At 43.8% G+C, this 18,560-nt stretch overlaps 1 protein-coding gene and 1 long non-coding RNA gene across 8 annotated transcripts in view; one reads left to right on the top strand and one right to left on the bottom strand.

Annotated features, from left to right (window-relative positions):
* Positions 1–18,560, bottom strand: part of Efl1 (elongation factor like GTPase 1) — a 129,250-nt gene that overhangs the window by 20,759 nt on the left and 89,931 nt on the right. For all 7 annotated transcript variants that reach the window (XM_030241945.1, XM_030241943.1, XM_030241944.1 and 4 more), the window contains exons 16-17: positions 6,171–6,302; positions 3,373–3,520 (exon numbers count right to left, since the gene is read on the bottom strand). In XM_030241945.1, the coding sequence (XP_030097805.1) occupies positions 3,373–3,520; positions 6,171–6,302 (280 nt within the window). The remainder of the gene's footprint in view (positions 1–3,372; positions 3,521–6,170; positions 6,303–18,560) is intronic.
* 4933406J10Rik (RIKEN cDNA 4933406J10 gene) lies at positions 1,450–13,748 on the top strand. Its single transcript, NR_046004.1, has 4 exons — positions 1,450–1,498; positions 2,252–2,489; positions 12,361–12,620; positions 13,311–13,748. It is a non-coding gene; the product is annotated as an RIKEN cDNA 4933406J10 gene (long non-coding RNA).

Raw genomic sequence — 18,560 nt, 5'->3', positions numbered from 1 at the left:
TGTACCAATTCCTACTCCCACTAGCTGTGTGGCAAGTGTATCGCTCTGCAGCTCCTCCATCACTTGAGAATATCTTGGGGTACATAAAGATATTTTACCTGTGTGTGTGCACACATAAGCAGGCCAGGGTACAACTTTGGCTGTTCTGCCTCAGATGCCACTTTCCTTGTTTTTGAGGCAGGATCTCTCACTTGCATGGTATTCACCAAGTAGTTTAGGCTATCTGGTCAGCAAGTCCCAGAGATCAGCCTATTGCCACCATCCCAACAATGGGATTACAAGTGAGTGCCAACATTCTGGCTCTCTAATATAGGTCAAGGATTAAATTCAGGTCTTCAGGTGTACAAGGCAAGGGCTTTACCAACCACGATCATACATTTTGGAATGCCCTTTGCTTTTAGATTCCTGTTGTGGTGTGCCTGTCAGTGCTGATAACACATCCTTTTGGGTTGTCAGGTACTTTTAGGCATTGTTTAGACACGAGGGCGTAAGTCTCACACGCTGCAGGTATTACAAAGGTTAGAGCACACTGGTACATGCTTTCTTACTCTATAGGCTTCTTGAGGATGAACTAATCTTCACCGTCATTTGTCTTTAAAATCCTATCTTCTTACCCACTTCTTATACATATTCCCGTACTTTACAGCATCTTCTAGACTAGCCAGTTTTCAGTCTTTACACTTTAACCTACAACCTACCTCACACACTCTTCCAAGTAGGATATGAAATAAGACCCACTTCTCCCATTCCCCCCACCCCCACCCTCACACACAGATATCAAACTGGGTAGCACTGTTTACTGGAGAATCTGTCCTTTCCTCGTTGCTCTACCCTGCAACCCGTTTTTGGAGTCTCTATTTTACTCCATCACTTCTGTGGTCAGCATCGCAGTCTTACTGCTGCTTTAAAGAAAGACTGATTCCCAATCTTATAGCACAGTGACTACACCCAGCTGGGAGTTCTTTGGTTATTGTTGGCCCTTTTTTGAAAATTTGCACACAGATTTTCAAATCAGCTTGAAAGACTTATACACATGGGGCTGGGGGGCGGGGGGAGAAGGATACACTGGACACATCCTTCAAGGACATGACCCTGGTGACATAATCCCTCAATCAAACCCCACCTAATAGGCTATTCAGTATAATCCCTTCTCAGGACTCTTGGTCCCCAAATAAGCCCTTACTTATCATAGGACACTGGGCTACTGCGAAGCCAATGGCCCTTTGCTAACACCACTTGGTTCTGCTTCTTGGAGTTCAAAAGCAGTACTTGTCAGACCACAAACCACTGCCTGACTGAGCCAATGCGCCTGGCCGCCGTCCCCACCACTACTGCACTGAGCCTAGCTGACTTCTCGGCTCACCACTGTTACATAGCCTTCCTTCTGGAATCCAGGTGACCTCTGAGTTCCGAGAGGAAACACTGGGCCTGCTGGTTTTCCTCTATCACAAGAGGCTACATGAAGGGAATTATTTTGTTTGTCTTGACGGAGTGGGCGGTAAGCAGTACTTTCAGTTAAGGACTACGTCGGAATTTAAACGGTATTGCCAGGCACTACCCCAGACACTATCTTCCCTAAGAGGATGAGGCAGGAGGATTGTGATTTCAAGGTCAATCTGTGTTCTATACAGGGAAACTCTACTTTTTTTTTTTTTAAACAAAAAAGGAGAGAACTTTCGTGATATTTTAATAAAGCAGTATATACTTTTAAAAAAGACTTGTTATAGTTCTCACTGCCTTTATTCAATGTAATTATAAATTATGATTAGTTTTTAGATATCAAAATTTCTAGGAACATTTATTTTGGGTAGTTCCCAAAATAAAAATATATTTACATTTATTGAAATTATTTCATACCATGTTAATGGTATATTTCTAGAAAGCCAATTTCTTTTATTAAACATATTTAGAATTTTCCCTCCAGAGGTAAAAAAGCATCGATAGTGAAAATTATGAGTTGAAAACACTAAGCAAAGATATCAATATAGAGCTATTAAAACAGTTTGAGTTTAAGGAGAAAATATTTTTAAAAATAATTTAAATTATCAAGGGCAAATTTTTTAGGAAGCTAGCAACCTGGGATTATTTCATGTGAATTTAGTAAGAAACCTGGAGACTGGGGTCCTACGAGCCTGAGTGCACCTGATCTACTACAATCTCAGAAGCTAAGCAGGGTAGGCCCTGGTTAGCACTTAGATGGGAGGAACCCTCTGGAACCGTCTTATTTGTATCTCATGATTTACCCGAACAGAACTAGAGAAAATGGTGACAAGAGACGGAAATCTATCTTAGAGTTTGTGTGGATCACAGCCATAAAACAGGGAAAAGGAAAAGCCACAGCAGCATTCTCCAGTGAGGAAGACAAGGCAGACTCTCCATCTGGAAGGCGATCCTGCCTCATCCCACAAGGCACCAGTGCACACTGCTGCACAGTCCACGTTATCTGCTGTGGCTGCCGAACTATCCAGTCTGTGGGGGTCACTGTGCAGGTGAGGTGACAAACATAGGGGCCACGTGCTATATTTAGCAGCATATGATTAGAACAACCACTTATTATCTAGGTTATCATTATTACCTCCCCAGAAAAATTAAAAAGAAAACGGCTACTGCAAGAAAATTCTCATTGTTTTCATTAGTAAACATATGAATGTATAAATATTATGACAAATATCTTTTGTTTTCCAGGTTGTGATGTTGTAAGGTTTACAAAAGTGTGAGCAGGCACTTTCCAACACTATTGGTAGTTACAGTAGGTAGGGCACTTACTTAGCTGCAGAAGCCTGTCATGCAAATGAGCAGCGCTCAGCACACACAGCTGTACATCCGTACATACCTACAGGACCAAATAGGAGTATGGGCCTGAGTGCTCACGACTCTTACTTCTGCATATAACCCCATGATCCTTACTGTTCTATAGTTTTCGGATTTTTGAAAGAAACATACATTATCAACAAAACAAAGAAGAAAAACATCATTTATAAAGTGATCTGGTATGCTCAGATATAATGACTTACATATGACCTTTATAGAGAAATTTCCAGGTTTACATTGTCCTAATCATAGTCTGTATTTACAAGATTTTTGTTGCTTTGATATGTGCTGTGTGGATGCTTAAAATTGACATATATATATTTTTAAATGCTTTATGACTTAAGCTAAAACACAAAATTATTCAAATGTATGAAATTTATGTCAGTTTCCAGTTATTAAAATTTAAATTTATGACCCAATAGCAGTTTTATGTCTGAATTGAGGGCACTGCATGTCTTTTCCAAAATAAACCACAGTCTTAGTTGATCTGTTTGGGAAACACTAAAACAACTCACTGATTTTAGAGTTATCATTTCTCCATCTCTAGCATTTTAAGCTGACCTTTCTCGTAAGTCATCCAAACATCGCTGAAGGTGGACCTCCCCGGCCGTGACCAGGACATGCTCTCCTGTTTCCTGAATTAAAACCTGGACACAGGGGTCAGCCTGGTTTAGCAGCTTCATTCCTTTCACAAGCTGAGGCATTTCACCTGGATGACAAAATGAAACAAAATAAGAATGGCAGAAGAACCAACATGACCTCTGCTGGGGGCATTACAATAACATAAGTGCTTAGGTGCCAGCTGTGTGAAGAACCCACCCTCTTGTAGCTGACTTCTACAGCCAGCCAGGCCGGGCCGCAGAGGCTGATTATCATTAGTATGCCAAGGCTGATTTACATCTCTTCATCAAATTCTTAGCAGATCAAAATCACCATGCCTGTGAATTCCCTTCTGCCTTACTAGTAACATATATACTATAGATCTAGAAATACAGCAACACTTCTTCAAATAGTACATAAAATTAGCAGACACACAAATCATTTATGATATCTGAGAAAGTATTAGAACTTATATTAAATTAATAATTTATAAGACAGGCTTGGTGACACAGACTTGCAATCCCAGTTCCTCAGGGGCCTAAGGCAGGAGAATCTCAAGGTTTGCTTGGGCTACAGAATAAATTCCAGGCTAACCTGAACAATTTAGTGAGATTCTGTCTCAAAATAAAAGTAGTGACGGGGTTTGTTAGAGGTGTATTTTGCTGGCAGAGTGCCTGTCTACTGAGTTGGACTCCCAGGACTGCAAGAAACAAAACAGAGCAAGACAAAGTGAGAGTGAGAGCACTTGACAGAAGTGTGGGGCTCAGGACCCAGTCACAAGCTACCTCACCCTCTGCGCTCCCTTCCTTGCCTGGTATAGAACTACTTCAACCCAACAGCAGGGGGAGGGGAGGGGAGAGGGTGGGGGAGAGATGGGTCTGAGGTCTGCATCTGGGATTTGCTTCCTCTCTCCTACACACTCATCGCCACTGTGGCCTCTAGCCAGGCCAGAGCAGTCTCCTGATGCTGAATGAAGACTGAGGGCACTCCTATATATACTGCTTTGATCCAACATTGTGCTTCACAGTGTTCACTCGGGTGTTCAACTCCAACATGTGAAAGCACAGGAGCTTTCTGCAAGGCATAAACAGGAGGAGACTAAAAGAAATTCAACGCTCATTTATTTTTGAACTAAAGTTCTAAAAATAGCTAACACTATTTATAGTGTTAAAATGGCAGACAAGCATTTTAGAAGTGGACAACATAGAAGGAACGTACAGATTAATGTTCTCATTGTGTGGTGAGGAAACAGCTGGAGAGAGTGAAAAGGATTTGTGTTCAGAGTCAACAGCAACTATGTGGCAGAACCTGTTTCTGAAGCTGCTTGGCCGGGCTTAGAGCCTAGGCTTTGCCTGCAAACACCGCTGCCCCACAGACCAGATGGCCACATGCCACATTGGAGTACAGGGAATCCCAAGGGAAGCCAGGATGGGATTTCACCCTCTTAGAGCCCTTTCAGCATACTGTGGCTCATGTGGGTAGATTTGATCTTTGGTGCTGGCTTCACTGTCAAAGAATTTGAAAGCTAGCTTAAAGGCTTGCTACACAGACATGGGTAAGACTCGCAATACAGGAAGACAGCAATAACGGGAAGACTAAGCTCGCTATTAGTTCTCCATCGGCTGGATGGCAAAGCCCAACCTGCATACATTTGTCACCATTCATGCATACTTAAATCTACTTCTTAGCTAAAGGAGACAGTTTAAGAGTGAGGAGAGAAGAAAGTTTTAGAATGAAATTTGAGACTTGGAGTCAACATTGAAATCAGGGATTTGAAAACGTTTCTGGTAGTTACTGTGTGGCCAAAAGCAACACAGACGTTCAATGCATTAACCTTTTAAAATTTAAAGGGTATTCAAGTATTTCAATTTAGATTTTAGAAGCTCAAGAAAAACCAATCAATGGCATATGAGGAAGTGCACTTTGGCCTCCAGGTAGATAATGAAATAACTCTCTGTTTGACTACCTTATTTTTGAACGAAGTAAAGAAAATTAACATCATTTGGAGCATGCTATGAACAAGAAAGAAGCCAGGTACTGGGTAGGTTCCTTTATGTGAGACAGCAAACAGCCACCCGTAACCCTAACTCCAGGAGATGATGCTGTCTTTTGGCCTCTGCAGGCACCTCATATGCATGCACGCACACAAATAAAAAAATATAAAAAAATAGAAATTAGTAAATATTTGGTAATTTACGCCCTAATAATTTAATAGAAATTTTCTAAAAGGCTGTTTGGGGTACTACTTTGTGCTACATTATCCAAGCTAAATCAAAGATCAGCAGAGCCACTTCTTGGTAGTCTCCCAGTATTGTTCTAGGGACCCAGGGACCATGAGCAGCTAAGTCTATGCCTAAGAACTCAAAGGAGAAAAAAATTCTTTTCAGGTCTCAGGAGAGGAAGGATATACAGGTACAGAAAGTAACAGCACAGAGCTAGTACATACCTAGCACTTCAATGAGACCATTAAATCCTTCAGGAGAAAACTGCCTTTCAACACCTGCTTTATGATCCCTTAAGGGAAGGTCTGTAGACTCTTCACTGACCATTATGAGGTACCAGGAAAGCTGGGAATGGTGGTCCACACTTTCAACCTCAGCACTCAGGACACAAAGGTAGGCAGATCTCTGAGTTGGAGGCCAGCCTGGACTATATAGGAAGTTCCAGGCCAGCCAGGAGTAGGTAGAGAGACCCTGTCTCAAAGCAGGACACAGCAACCCATGCCAGCATCACATGTTCTAGGAACAGCGCCATCTTACTTGGGTGCTTTGGTTCAACAGCAACTCTCACAATCGGGGTGGCTTCAAAGTTGAGGGGAATAAACGGTGGGCAGGACGGCAGGCTGCACAAAGTTGCAGATTTTAGCACAAAGTCCTGGAGGCCTCCAATTCCTGCAGAGAGAAAAAGACCCAGGGGATCAATCAATTCTGAACTCAGGTTAGGAAAATAACAGCACAGACCTAGTACATACCCAGTACACTGCCAGACTGAATGAGGGAGGCATGCATTGTGTGTGTGTTTAACCTAGATAATATTACTCTTGCAAAAATACAGAAATTCCGTGTGGGTGTGGTAGGACACAATTTTCGTCCCAGCACTGTAGAGCAGAGGCAGGCAGTTCTCTGTGAATTCCAGGCCAGCCAGTGCGATACAGCGAGATCCTGTTCCAAAAAACAAAAAACAAACAACACACCAACCCTCAGAAATTTGCTAGGTTTTGTTTTACAGATGGGCAAATTCAGTTGCACTGAATTTAGTGAAAGCATATCTATTTTGACAATAGAAATGATCACTTCTAGGCTCCGTGTTTGTGTATATGTTCATGTGTCTACATGTATATGTGTTTGGGGGGGTGAGTGTGCATGATGAGTGTGCACACGTGTGTGGAGGTCAGAGGCAGACGTCAGGCATCTTCTTCAATAGCTTTCTGCCTTATTTTTTTGAGGCAGGGTCTCTTGTTGAACCTGAAGGTCCCCAGCTGGCTAGACTGGCTGGCCAATGAGTCCAGGGATGTGCCTGACTCCCTTGTCCCAGTAGTGGGGCTCCATTGGGGCTCTTATGTGGGTGCTGGGGATCCGAACTCAGGTCTTCATGCTTGTACAGCAGACACTTTCCAGACTGAGCCATCTCTCCAGGCCCCACTTCTAGATATTTTTTCAAGTTATAGTTTGTAATCACCTTTAAAAAATATATACTAATTTAATGAATACAAACCTCTGCTAAATATAATCATCTTGCTAAATATATTTACATACAGATAAGGGACATTTAGAAATCTGCAGTGTGACATGGCTACTGAGTATTAACTCCACCCCCCCATCCCCCCAGCTATTCTGAATTCTACTCCAGGTTTAAAGAGAATCCCAGTTCCCTCTCTGGGCTCCTGGATGATGGATACTTGAGACTCTGAAGGGTACATGTAGTCTCTGGATAAATGAGATGCAGTGGAGAGGGTTTCCTAGAGAGATGAAAGGACATTCTGATCTCACATTCAGCATCAGAGTGGACAGGATTTTAGAACACATGAAGAACCATGCACGAGGATCACTTGGGAGTTATTGTGTTTAAATAAAAGACTGAAAAGGTGAAGAGGAAGGAGAGGCGCCTGCTGGAAAGGTGCTGGAGAAGAAAAGGGCGCAGAAACAACCAAGGGAAGGAAGCCTGCGGTGTTCACCACATAAGCTGCTGTAAAAACCCCCAGGGTAGGAAAGGAAGACCACTCCACCCATTGCAACAGCCAGTCTGGGACTGGAGGCCTGAGGCAAGGGCTCGGCCACGCACTGGGAAGGCAGTTCACAGGAGTCTCCTTGTCCAACTACACCGTGGAAGCCTGCTGTAGATGCCTCAACCAGAGCACAGTCAGACGCACCATCTCCTGAAGCCAGCTCCAAGTGTCAGAGTTCATTCCGTGATCAAACAGGTGGCCCTATATGGACATGCCTACACACTCCAACAAACCCTTTAGACTGAAATCATAATTCCTTACTACTGTCCCCATTGGCCCAGAACCCAGAAGTGTGTCTAGCAGCAGCTTCTTCCTGTTTGTCTCCCTAGTATCAAGGTGTAACACATCTGGGGCAGGGCTACTAGAAATAGCCTCATCTCTGTTCCTGAGGCCAGGCTTCAGGAAAACCGCATAGTAAGTGAACCCTCTCACACTTCCTTCATCCTGCTTCTGACCTCTGACAGTGGCACTTCCTTCCTGCACACAGCACACAGACAAATGCTGCCCTGTCCTCTACACCAGGAGGGATATGAGTTGCAGATGGTCAGTGACTCTGAATGCTAGCTCTCTGACTGCTGGTTTACATTTTGCTGTTCCAGTGCCCAGACCTATTCCGGCTATTTAGATCTGCCCAGATCTGCTGGCATGACGGGAATTCCCCCAAATAGGGAAAAGTCAGTGCTATAGAATTCATAGCAAAGGACATGATCCAAAGAGTAAAAACCCTTGATACCTGTGTGTATTTAAATTTTTTCAAATCCTTTTTTTTTTTTTTTTCTTGAGACAGGGTTTCTCTGTGTAGCCTTGGCTGTCCTGGAGCTCACTTTGTAGACCAGGCTGGCCTCGAACTCAGAAATCCACCTGCTTCTGCCTCCCAAGTGCTGGGATTAAAGGCGTGAGCCACCACCGCCAGGACAAATCCTTTTTTAAAATGGTGGTTCTTAAATGCTTTAACCTCCCTTTAGCCCACCCACCAGAGGTAGTGAAAACAATGGATACGGGGGAAGAACCTATTTAGAAATGTTCTTTGGAGCAACTCCCGTCTGTGTTGTCTGGAAATTGGCAGCTCAGTTCATAGGTTAGCAGGTAGCGGGAGCTCGATCCACTGGCAAACACTTCATGGATACACCAGCAGTCCAGTTCAGTTAGCACCAGGGTGACATGACCTAGCAGAGACAGCCAGGACTCAGCCTCTGCTGGAGTCAGCAGCAGGAGGGACCTGGAGGGACACCATGAAAAGTTCTCCGCTGTGCCTCTCTCAGGGAAGCAAAGATCAGCGAAGAAGTGAGACCCACAAGCGCTGCACAGCTAGCTGTACCAGCAAGCTAAGCTCGCTCTCCATCGCCCCGCTGATCCCTATTTATACCCTCTAATCATCACGTGTCCTCCACAAGCCTTGCCTCAGCACATGCATCCAGTCAGCCTGAGTCCAAGGACGTGGCAAGAAACTGCAGCACACCACCACCAGAAGTTTCTCTATGGAGTCCTGACAAATGCTGCTCAACTACACAGTGTAGGTGGGCTAATCATGCGTGTTGTTAGCCAAGAACCCTTTATTACGTCCTTTCACGTGCTTGCTTTAGCAGAGCATCCTCTCTCCTGTGTCTGCTTCAGCACAATGTTCCTTCTTGAGTCGGCCTTAGCCTTTCACACCTGTGTCCACTTTAATAAAACGTCCCTTCATGTGTTTGCCTCAGAAAAACACCATCCAACCAACTTTCCAAAGAACCCTCAAGTTTCTGCTTCACCTGTATTACAGGTTACCGATTTTACTTATTTTAAAATATAATTTAAAGACACAGAAAAAGGACCATTAAGATTATTTGGACAAATCACGGTAGCCTGAAATCTCTGTGAATTCTGTGATAAGATATAGGGCAACATTAAGTGTGCACTTTGGTTCTCATATCAAATATAGTCTGAAACAAATTTTTTGCCTTAAAAATGATGCCATCAAATTCAGTTTTGAGAAAAAAAAACAAAGACAGCAACCACATTAACCCCCCCCCCCCCCATACTGTTCCTGTTTCCTTCTCCCTCCCATTTTCTCCTCTTAGGGACACCTTTATGCTATTACAACATTTAATAATCTTGTGTTTTTTCTTTACTTAAATCATGATTTTTTTTCACTTCAATCATTTCAGTAACTATTATAATAATCAGCCAGGTATGAGATCCCCACACTCAGGAGGCTGAAGTAGGATGTTTAGGAATTGAAGTCAGCTTGTGCTATACAGACCTTTCTCAAAACAGAAAGCTAGACCTCACTATTCTCTTCACCTAAGACTTGTAGGGGAGGGTGCACTCCAAAAGAGTCATTCCAGAGTCTCTGAGTTAGAAAGAGACTGACTCCATGTGAAAAACCCCTAATGATGGTAGCCGTCAGTTTTAGTCCATGTATTTATTTCCAAGGGTTTTTTAAAATTCACTTTATATCCTGCTCACTGCTCCCCTCCCACAATTCTTCCCCCCATTCCCTTTTCCCATCTTCTCTGAGAGAGTGCCCCCACCTTGGTATTCCCCAACTCTGGCATGTTAAGTTTCTTTGGGGCTAGGTGTATCCTCTCCCACTGATGGAAGACAAGTCAGCCCAGATGAGAGAACACATATCCCATGGTCTGGCAACAGCTTTTGGGATAGCCTCTGTTCCAGTTGTTCAGGATCCACAAAGACCAAGCTGCACATCTGCTACAAATGGGGAGTGGGGAGTGGGGGTGGGGGTGGGCTAGGTCCAGCCCATGTATGCTTTTTGGTTGGTGGTTCAGTCTCTGAGAGCCCTAAGGGTCCAGGTTAGCTGAGAATGTTGGTCTTCCTGTGGAGTTCCTATCCCCTTCAGGGCCTGCAATCCTTCCTCCTGTTCTTCCATAAGAGTCCTCAAGTTCCATTTACTGTTGGGCTGTGGGTACCTGCAACTGTCTGAGTTAGATGCTGGGCAGAGCCTCTCAGAGGACAGCCATGCTAGACTCCTCTGTCTGCAAGCATAACACAGCATCACTAATAGTGTCAGGGACTGGTGCTTACCCATGGCATGGGTCTTAAGTTGGGCTGGTTATTGGTTGGCCATTCCCTCAGTCTCTGTTCCATCCCCGGTGCGGTGCCTGCATTTCTTGTAGAGAGGATACATTTGGGATTGAAAGTTTTATGGGTGGGTTGGTATCTCTATAACTCCACTGCGGTTCCTGCTGGGCTACAGGAGGTGGTGGCCTCTTCAGGTTCCATATTATTTCCAAGTTTTAGAATTATAAAAACAAACAAACAAATAGAAGGTTGAAAAGTCAGATTAAGGAATCTGGAGATAAAAGTGGTTTATGGAACAAAAAGAACTCTAGCTTGTTTGTTTGTTTGTTTGTTTTGTAACTAACAGAAGGTAAATGACTTTACACGCTAGCTGGATATAGACAGGATGACAGTCATTAGAACCAAATAAATGCTGAGGGTACAAAGGTCCTGGCTAGGCTCACTACCATTCATTTGATTATTTTGAATTAAATATTAATATTTCACAATGTTAGCAGGCCATTTTTCCCCAGGCTGTCCCTAATATCCCTACTAAAAAGTTGCTCAGACATAAACAATAATATATATCTCTATCTATCTATCTATCTATCTATCTATCTATCTATCTATCTATATTGGTTAAAACTTTTACAGAGATTGAAAAGTAGGTTGGCTTTTTGTTACATAGGTGGAATCAATCTAGCATGAGGTTGTCCTGAAGGCTTCAGGAAGATGGTAAAGCTACTGCTAAATACTAACACTGCTTCCTGGGGACAAGCCGGTCAGTTGTCTGTACATAAAGCAACATTACTCTCTTAAGGAAAACTTAGGTTTGTAAATTACTCCTCCCGGTCTAAAAGAAAAGCTTTACTGGGTTTACAATTTGTTGGAAAATATGCTAACATTCTAGCTAGCAGATGTTCCCCAGTGTTTAACATTATCATAGTGAAAGACTCCCAGCCTGCCCTTCCCAAGCTGGCTGGGCAGAACTGATGGGTTCCGTTAAACTCTGGAAAAGCTCATTTGCACACAGCCTCAGCTCTTTTTGAGCGGAGAGCCACTTTGGAAGGAACGTGGGGACTTCTCTATTGCTTAAGTACATCCCCCAGGATGTGGGAAGTCCTTGAAAAAGCGACATTCTGCCCTATGCCCAATGCCATTAGGTACCCAAGGAACCTAATTCATCGGCCCCCAGGTTACGCTCCAGTTCTGCTTCCTTGTCTCTCAGACTCAGCAGTTTGACTCAACTCCAAAGAGAGCTAGTGAACCCACACTTTACAACCCTCACCATGGAGGTGGGCAGATAGGGAGGGAAGGCCAGACACATAAACATGCTTTTCCAAGTCTGCTTTGCCAGCAGTGCCAAGGTTGATGGGTATAGGCTAGCTAAGGTGTTCACAAGACTGGCTGGCCTGTTAGATATACTAAGCAGGCCCATGAAATCAACAGACTGTCAGCTTCTTGATGTTAGGGTTGGCCCCAGAGAAAATCATAATGTCATTTTTTCCTCTTCTCATAGGAACAACTAAACTAAAAATAGGTTTTAAGCAGGTTATATTAAGAACTGGAAGCCCTTTCCTCAGAAGAGACTAATGAAAAAAACTAACACCTTAAAGAATTATACATTTTTAATGTTGTTGTATTTAAGAATGGGGAGCAAATTACCTATTGAGGTAAGAGAGTTAAAACCATATCACCTAACGTCTCAATTTATGTCCACAACGCAGTCAAGAGGTTTGGCTGATACAAACAGGCCCGAGAGATGAGGACTGAAACAAGAAGCACACAGAGCGGTCAGCACCCGAGAGCTGCCTAGTACACGGCAAAGGCAGGACGAGAAGAAAGCAGCCTTCCCGTTGTCTCAGTGCTCCGCCAGGACAAAGCAGCCCAGCAAAGCGGGAAGTACATCTGCCAGTGAGACACTTGGGGCGGTGCTTTCTGCTCGATCAGAAATAGCTGTGGACAACTAGACAGCTGGTTGTGCAAGGTGAGGGAGGGGATTCTGGACCGAGTCATAACAGAGAGAAGCTCTAGTCCTAACAGTCCCCAAGGCTCAGAGCAGTGTGATGTGGGAGAGCGCCTGGCTCAAGGTCCTGCAGACAGGTGAGCACAGGGCTGACCCTCACAGCACGGACTCTGCTCTCTAATGTGAAGGCTTTGAGCACGGTAGACTACAGCTTAGGATTAGGGACCCAGGTGGAGCTAGCTGTTCCGTGGTAACTTCACGGCATGGACTCTAGTCTCCCGTGTGCAGGCTGTGGATGGGCAGACTAGCTGGATTGGGACTGAGGCGGGGCTGTCCCTGTGGTGGTTTGTTAGAGGCTGTTAAGCAGAAAGGAAAAAACAAGGTTGAAATTCAGATTCTGCTGTGGGCAGGCAAGGGGAGCATCACCAATCCAAGCTCTTCTTGAGGTGTGTGATTTCTTATTACTATTTATTTATATTATTCATTGTGTAATGAACATTTGGATCTACCTTTTTTTCCCCCTCTAAATATTTTTTCTATAATTTGTTTTTGAAGTTTTCATATTTGGTGTCTAAGTTTTAAAGTTTGGAAAGTTGTGTTTAAAGAACTGACTCGTAAATGATAGGAGTTTGAAGGGCAGGGCTCCACAACAGGCACTGCATAATGGTTCTCCAAGGGCTGAATGAACGTGAGCACTTCCTGTCCCCACAGAGCTTAAGAACGACAGAACAAATGCAGAGAAACAAGGAATTACAGTATACTGTGACCAGTGTTATAGCAGGGCAAGCTCATTCTGCTTACAGAAAAGAGAATTCAAAAGGTTCCAGGCTTCCTTGAGAAACTGAAACAGAGGGCTAAGGAGACAGCCATGCAGAGCGCGTGGGAGGCGTGCCGGAGAGCTGAAACGGTGCCATTGTAGACCCAAGGGAGAGCACAAGGCCCTCACTGACGGACGGACGGACCCAGTGCGGAGCCGAAAACAGGACTGAAGAGACATTTCACCCTGCGTTCCCCTTCTCTGGGATCTTGCAAATGCTCTCAGTTCTTTTCTCTAGTCCACATGTGTGCTTGTTATGTTTGATGTGGAATCAGGGGATTTGAAACTAATTACAGCTCTAACCTTGTGCAATAAATGAAGCAGTGATAATTAGAAAGGTCACAGCAGCAGCTGTTGTGCTAATAGACATGTTCATTAGATTTTGAACTTATATTTGGTGTATGAAATGAACTGTATAAATCAATCACATGTATACACTAAAGAATGAGCTACAAAGAATAACATATTTGTATTCACAACCCCATCCTTTTATGGGCTCTGTACCTTGTCCCACTGACCTAGCTTACATTGTACAGGTTATACATTGCAGATAAGTCTTCAAAATGAGTTTCAAATGGAACAATTTAAATAAATGGAGACATGTACAAAGGTCAGCACAAGAAGCATAAAATGCTTAGAGTAGATTAAAATAATGCTGTTCATTTGTCTAAAGACAAAACTTAAGGCTAGAAGGGAAGAAGCAGGGAGGGAAAGAGAGAGGAGGGGAAGGGAGGAGAGAAGAGAGGAGGGAAAAGGAGGAAGGAGAAGAGACATAGGGCTGTTTGAGACAGGAAAGCATACTCCGACTCCTTCTGTCTTGAAAACCCAAATATTTCTGACAGGAAAGAGGAAATGAGTTCCTTCTGGATAAAATGGCAACTCCATCTCAGGTTCAAAAACGAACCTGACCAAAATAATCAAAGAAACAGAAAGCCAGGGAAAAGCTGAATGAATAGGTGGAACCAGAGAAGGGCGCCTCCAACTGTGAGCTGCTTCTGTTCACGAGGCTCAGATTAAAGAGGACTAGGAAGGGTCAGCTCATGACCCTTTCCATGAGAAAGTGGCACAGCTCTGGGGACACAGAAGTATAGCTGCGATGGTTAGATAGATGCAAGATCAGTGGGAACGAATAAGAGCCAGACAGAGACCAACAAGTACAGCATGTGGATCATAAGTCCAAGGTGGCAGACAGGAGGGCCCATTCAGCAAGCAGCAGTGAGGCTATTAGCTGATGAAACAGAAAAAAACAAAAAACAAAACAAAAGCAAAAAACCAAAACCCCCCAACAAGATGGAACACTTAAATCCCAAAGATTCTATGACTGACTCATAAGCCTCACTATACTGTAAAACCACTCTTTGTAACAAAAGATAGAAAACACAGTGAGAAAATGGCTCACTTTAGAGAATCACTGTGAGCGCCAAATATTAGCGTCAGCCAAGGAGCTCCATCAAGCAGCAGGAGTATAAATGAGGAATAGAAGGAAATCTACAGAAAGACTCTAAAAGAGGAAGAGCTTTGATCATAAAAAACGAAAAACAAAAATCCCAACATCTTAATCTCATTAAACAATAACAGAGATACAAATTAAAACAAGACATCTTTTTACCTATATGAGTGGTGCAGAAGAACCAGGATTTGCTGGCGATGTGCATCAAAAAGGGTGCTTTGTGAACTAAAGGTGGGACTAAAGCTTGCTCCAACTGCTACGAGCATTTAGTGGGAATGGCAAGTGTCTAGAACAAAGAAGTCATCCCCTTCTTATGCATGGCTTGTGTTGTTGGGAGCCGCCCCCACATTCGCCGTTACAAGATGGCGCTGACATCCTGTGTTCTAAGTGGTAAACAAATAATCTGCGCATGTGCCAAGGGTATCTTATGACTACTTGTGCTCTGCCTTCCCCGTGACGTCAACTCGGCCGATGGGCTGCAGCCAATCAGGGAGTGACACGTCCGAGGCGAAGGAGAATGCTCCTTAAGAGGGACGGGGTTTCGTTTTCTCTCTCTCTTGCTTCTTGCTCTCTTGCTTCCTGCACCCTGGCTCCTGAAGATGTAAGAAATAAAGCTTTGCCGCAGAAGATTCTGGTCTGTGGTGTTCTTCCTGGCCGGTCGTGAGAACGCGTCTAATAACAATTGGTGCCGAATTCCGGGACGAGAAAAAACTCGGGACTGGCGCAAGGAAGATCCCTCATTCCAGAACCAGAACTGCGGGTCGCGGTAATAAAGGTTCCCGTAAAGCAGACTGTTAAGAAGGATTCAACTGTATGAATTCAGAACTTTTCAGCTGGGGAACGGTGGATACCAGTAAGTATAGCTTTACGAGGTACGCCTGGCCTTGAACTTTCTAACGAAATTCAAGACAGTCTATCAGAAGTAAAGTGGGGAATAGCTTTACAAGGTACGCCTGGTCTTGAACTTTCTAACGAAATTCAAGACAGTCTATCAGAAGTAAAGTGGGAAATGGCTTTACAAGGTATATTTGGCCTTGAATTTTTTCTGGTGTTAGTAGCCCTTTTGTTCCTTTTCACATGTTATCAAGTGATTAAGATAGGGCTGAAAATTCTAGAGGAAATTCAGGACAAGCTATCAGAAGTAAAGCGGGGAGAGAGAGTAGGAACAAAGAGGAAATATGGTACACAAAATAAGTATACAGGCCTTTCCAAGGGTCTTGAACCCGAGGAAAAGTTAAGGTTAGGTAGGAATACCTGGAGAGAGATTAGAAGAAAAAGAGGAAAAAGGGAAAAGAAGAAAGATCAATTAGCGGAGGTCTCTAGGAGATACTCGTCACTAGATGAGCTCGGGGAGCCAGCTCTTAGTAGTTCTGAAGCAGGTGAAGAATTCTCCTCTGAGGAAACAGACTGGGAGGAAGAAGCAGCCCATTACCAGCCAGCTAATTGGTCAAGAAAAAAGCCAAAAGCGGCTGGCGAAGGCCAGTTTGCTGATTGGCCTCAGGGCAGTCGGCTTCAAGGTCCGCCCTATGCGGAGTCCCCGCCCTGCGTAGTGCGTCAGCAATGCGCAGAGAGATGCGCAGAGAGGCAGTGCGCAGAGAGGCAGTGCGCAGACTCATTCATTCCCAGAGAGGAACAAAGGAAAATACAACAGGCATATCCTTTTCTACTTAAAACTTTAAGTCAGTGGGGTTTACAGATAGCCACAGAAAAGGTCCAAATTTCTGATACAGGACAGTTCTTGGGCTCTGTGGTGTCCCCAGATAAGATTGTGCCCCAAAAGGTAGAGATAAGAAGAGATCACCTCCATACCTTAAATGATTTTCAAAAGCTGTTGGGAGATATTAATTGGCTTAGACCTTTTTTAAAGATTCCTTCCGCTGAGTTAAGGCCTTTGTTTAGTATTTTAGAAGGAGATCCTCATATCTCCTCCCCTAGGACTCTTACTCTAGCTGCTAACCAGGCCTTACAAAAAGTGGAAAAGGCCTTACAGAATGCACAATTACAACGTATTGAGGATTCGCAGCCTTTCAGTTTGTGTGTCTTTAAGACAGCACAATTGCCAACTGCAGTTTTGTGGCAGAATGGGCCATTGTTGTGGATCCATCCAAACGTATCCCCAGCTAAAATAATAGATTGGTATCCTGATGCAATTGCACAGCTTGCCCTTAAAGGTCTAAAAGCAGCAATCACCCACTTTGGGCAAAGTCCATATCTTTTAATTGTACCTTATACCGCTGCACAGGTTCAAACCTTGGCAGCCACATCTAATGATTGGGCAGTTTTAGTTACCTCCTTTTCAGGAAAAATAGATAACCATTATCCAAAACATCCAATCTTACAGTTTGCCCAAAATCAATCTGTTGTTTTTCCACAAATAACAGTAAGAAACCCACTTAAAAATGGGATTGTGGTATATACTGATGGATCAAAAACTGGCATAGGTGCCTATGTGGCTAATGGTAAAGTGGTATCCAAACAATATAATGAAAATTCACCGCAAGTGGTAGAATGTTTAGTGGTCTTAGAAGTTTTAAAAACCTTTTTAGAACCCCTTAATATTGTGTCAGATTCCTGTTATGTGGTAAATGCAGTAAATCTTTTAGAAGTGGCTGGAGTGATTAAGCCTTCCAGTAGAGTTGCCAATATTTTTCAGCAGATACAATTAGTTTTGTTATCTAGAAGATCTCCTGTTTATATTACTCATGTTAGAGCCCATTCAGGCCTACCTGGCCCCATGGCTCTGGGAAATGATTTGGCAGATAAGGCCACTAAAGTGGTGGCTGCTGCCCTATCATCCCCGGTAGAGGCTGCAAGAAATTTTCATAACAATTTTCATGTGACGGCTGAAACATTACGCAGTCGTTTCTCCTTGACAAGAAAAGAAGCCCGTGACATTGTTACTCAATGTCAAAGCTGCTGTGAGTTCTTGCCAGTTCCTCATGTGGGAATTAACCCACGCGGTATTCGACCTCTACAGGTCTGGCAAATGGATGTTACACATGTTTCTTCCTTTGGAAAACTTCAATATCTCCATGTGTCCATTGACACATGTTCTGGCATCATGTTTGCCTCTCCGTTAACCGGAGAAAAAGCCTCACATGTGATTCAACATTGTCTTGAGGCATGGAGTGCTTGGGGGAAACCCAGACTCCTTAAGACTGATAATGGACCAGCTTATACGTCTCAAAAATTCCAGCAGTTCTGCCGTCAGATGGACGTAACCCACCTGACTGGACTTCCGTACAACCCTCAAGGACAGGGTATTGTTGAGCGTGCGCATCGCACCCTCAAAGCCTATCTTATAAAACAGAAGAGGGGAACTTTTGAGGAGACTGTACCCCGAGCACCAAGAGTGTCGGTGTCTTTGGCACTCTTTACACTCAATTTTTTAAATATTGATGCTCATGGCCATACTGCGGCTGAACGTCATTGTTCAGAGCCAGATAGGCCCAATGAGATGGTTAAATGGAAAAATGTCCTTGATAATAAATGGTATGGCCCGGATCCTATCTTGATAAGATCCAGGGGAGCTATCTGTGTTTTCCCACAGAATGAAGACAACCCATTTTGGGTACCAGAAAGACTCACCCGAAAAATCCAGACTGACCAAGGGAATACTAATGTCCCTCGTCTTGGTGATGTCCAGGGCGTCAATAATAAAGAGAGAGCAGCGTTGGGGGATAATGTCGACATT

This window comes from Mus musculus, chromosome 7 (assembly GCF_000001635.26).
Source record: "Mus musculus strain C57BL/6J chromosome 7, GRCm38.p6 C57BL/6J".
Classification (NCBI taxonomy): domain Eukaryota; kingdom Metazoa; phylum Chordata; class Mammalia; order Rodentia; family Muridae; genus Mus; species Mus musculus.
This window is presented reverse-complemented; position numbering and strand designations above follow the sequence as displayed.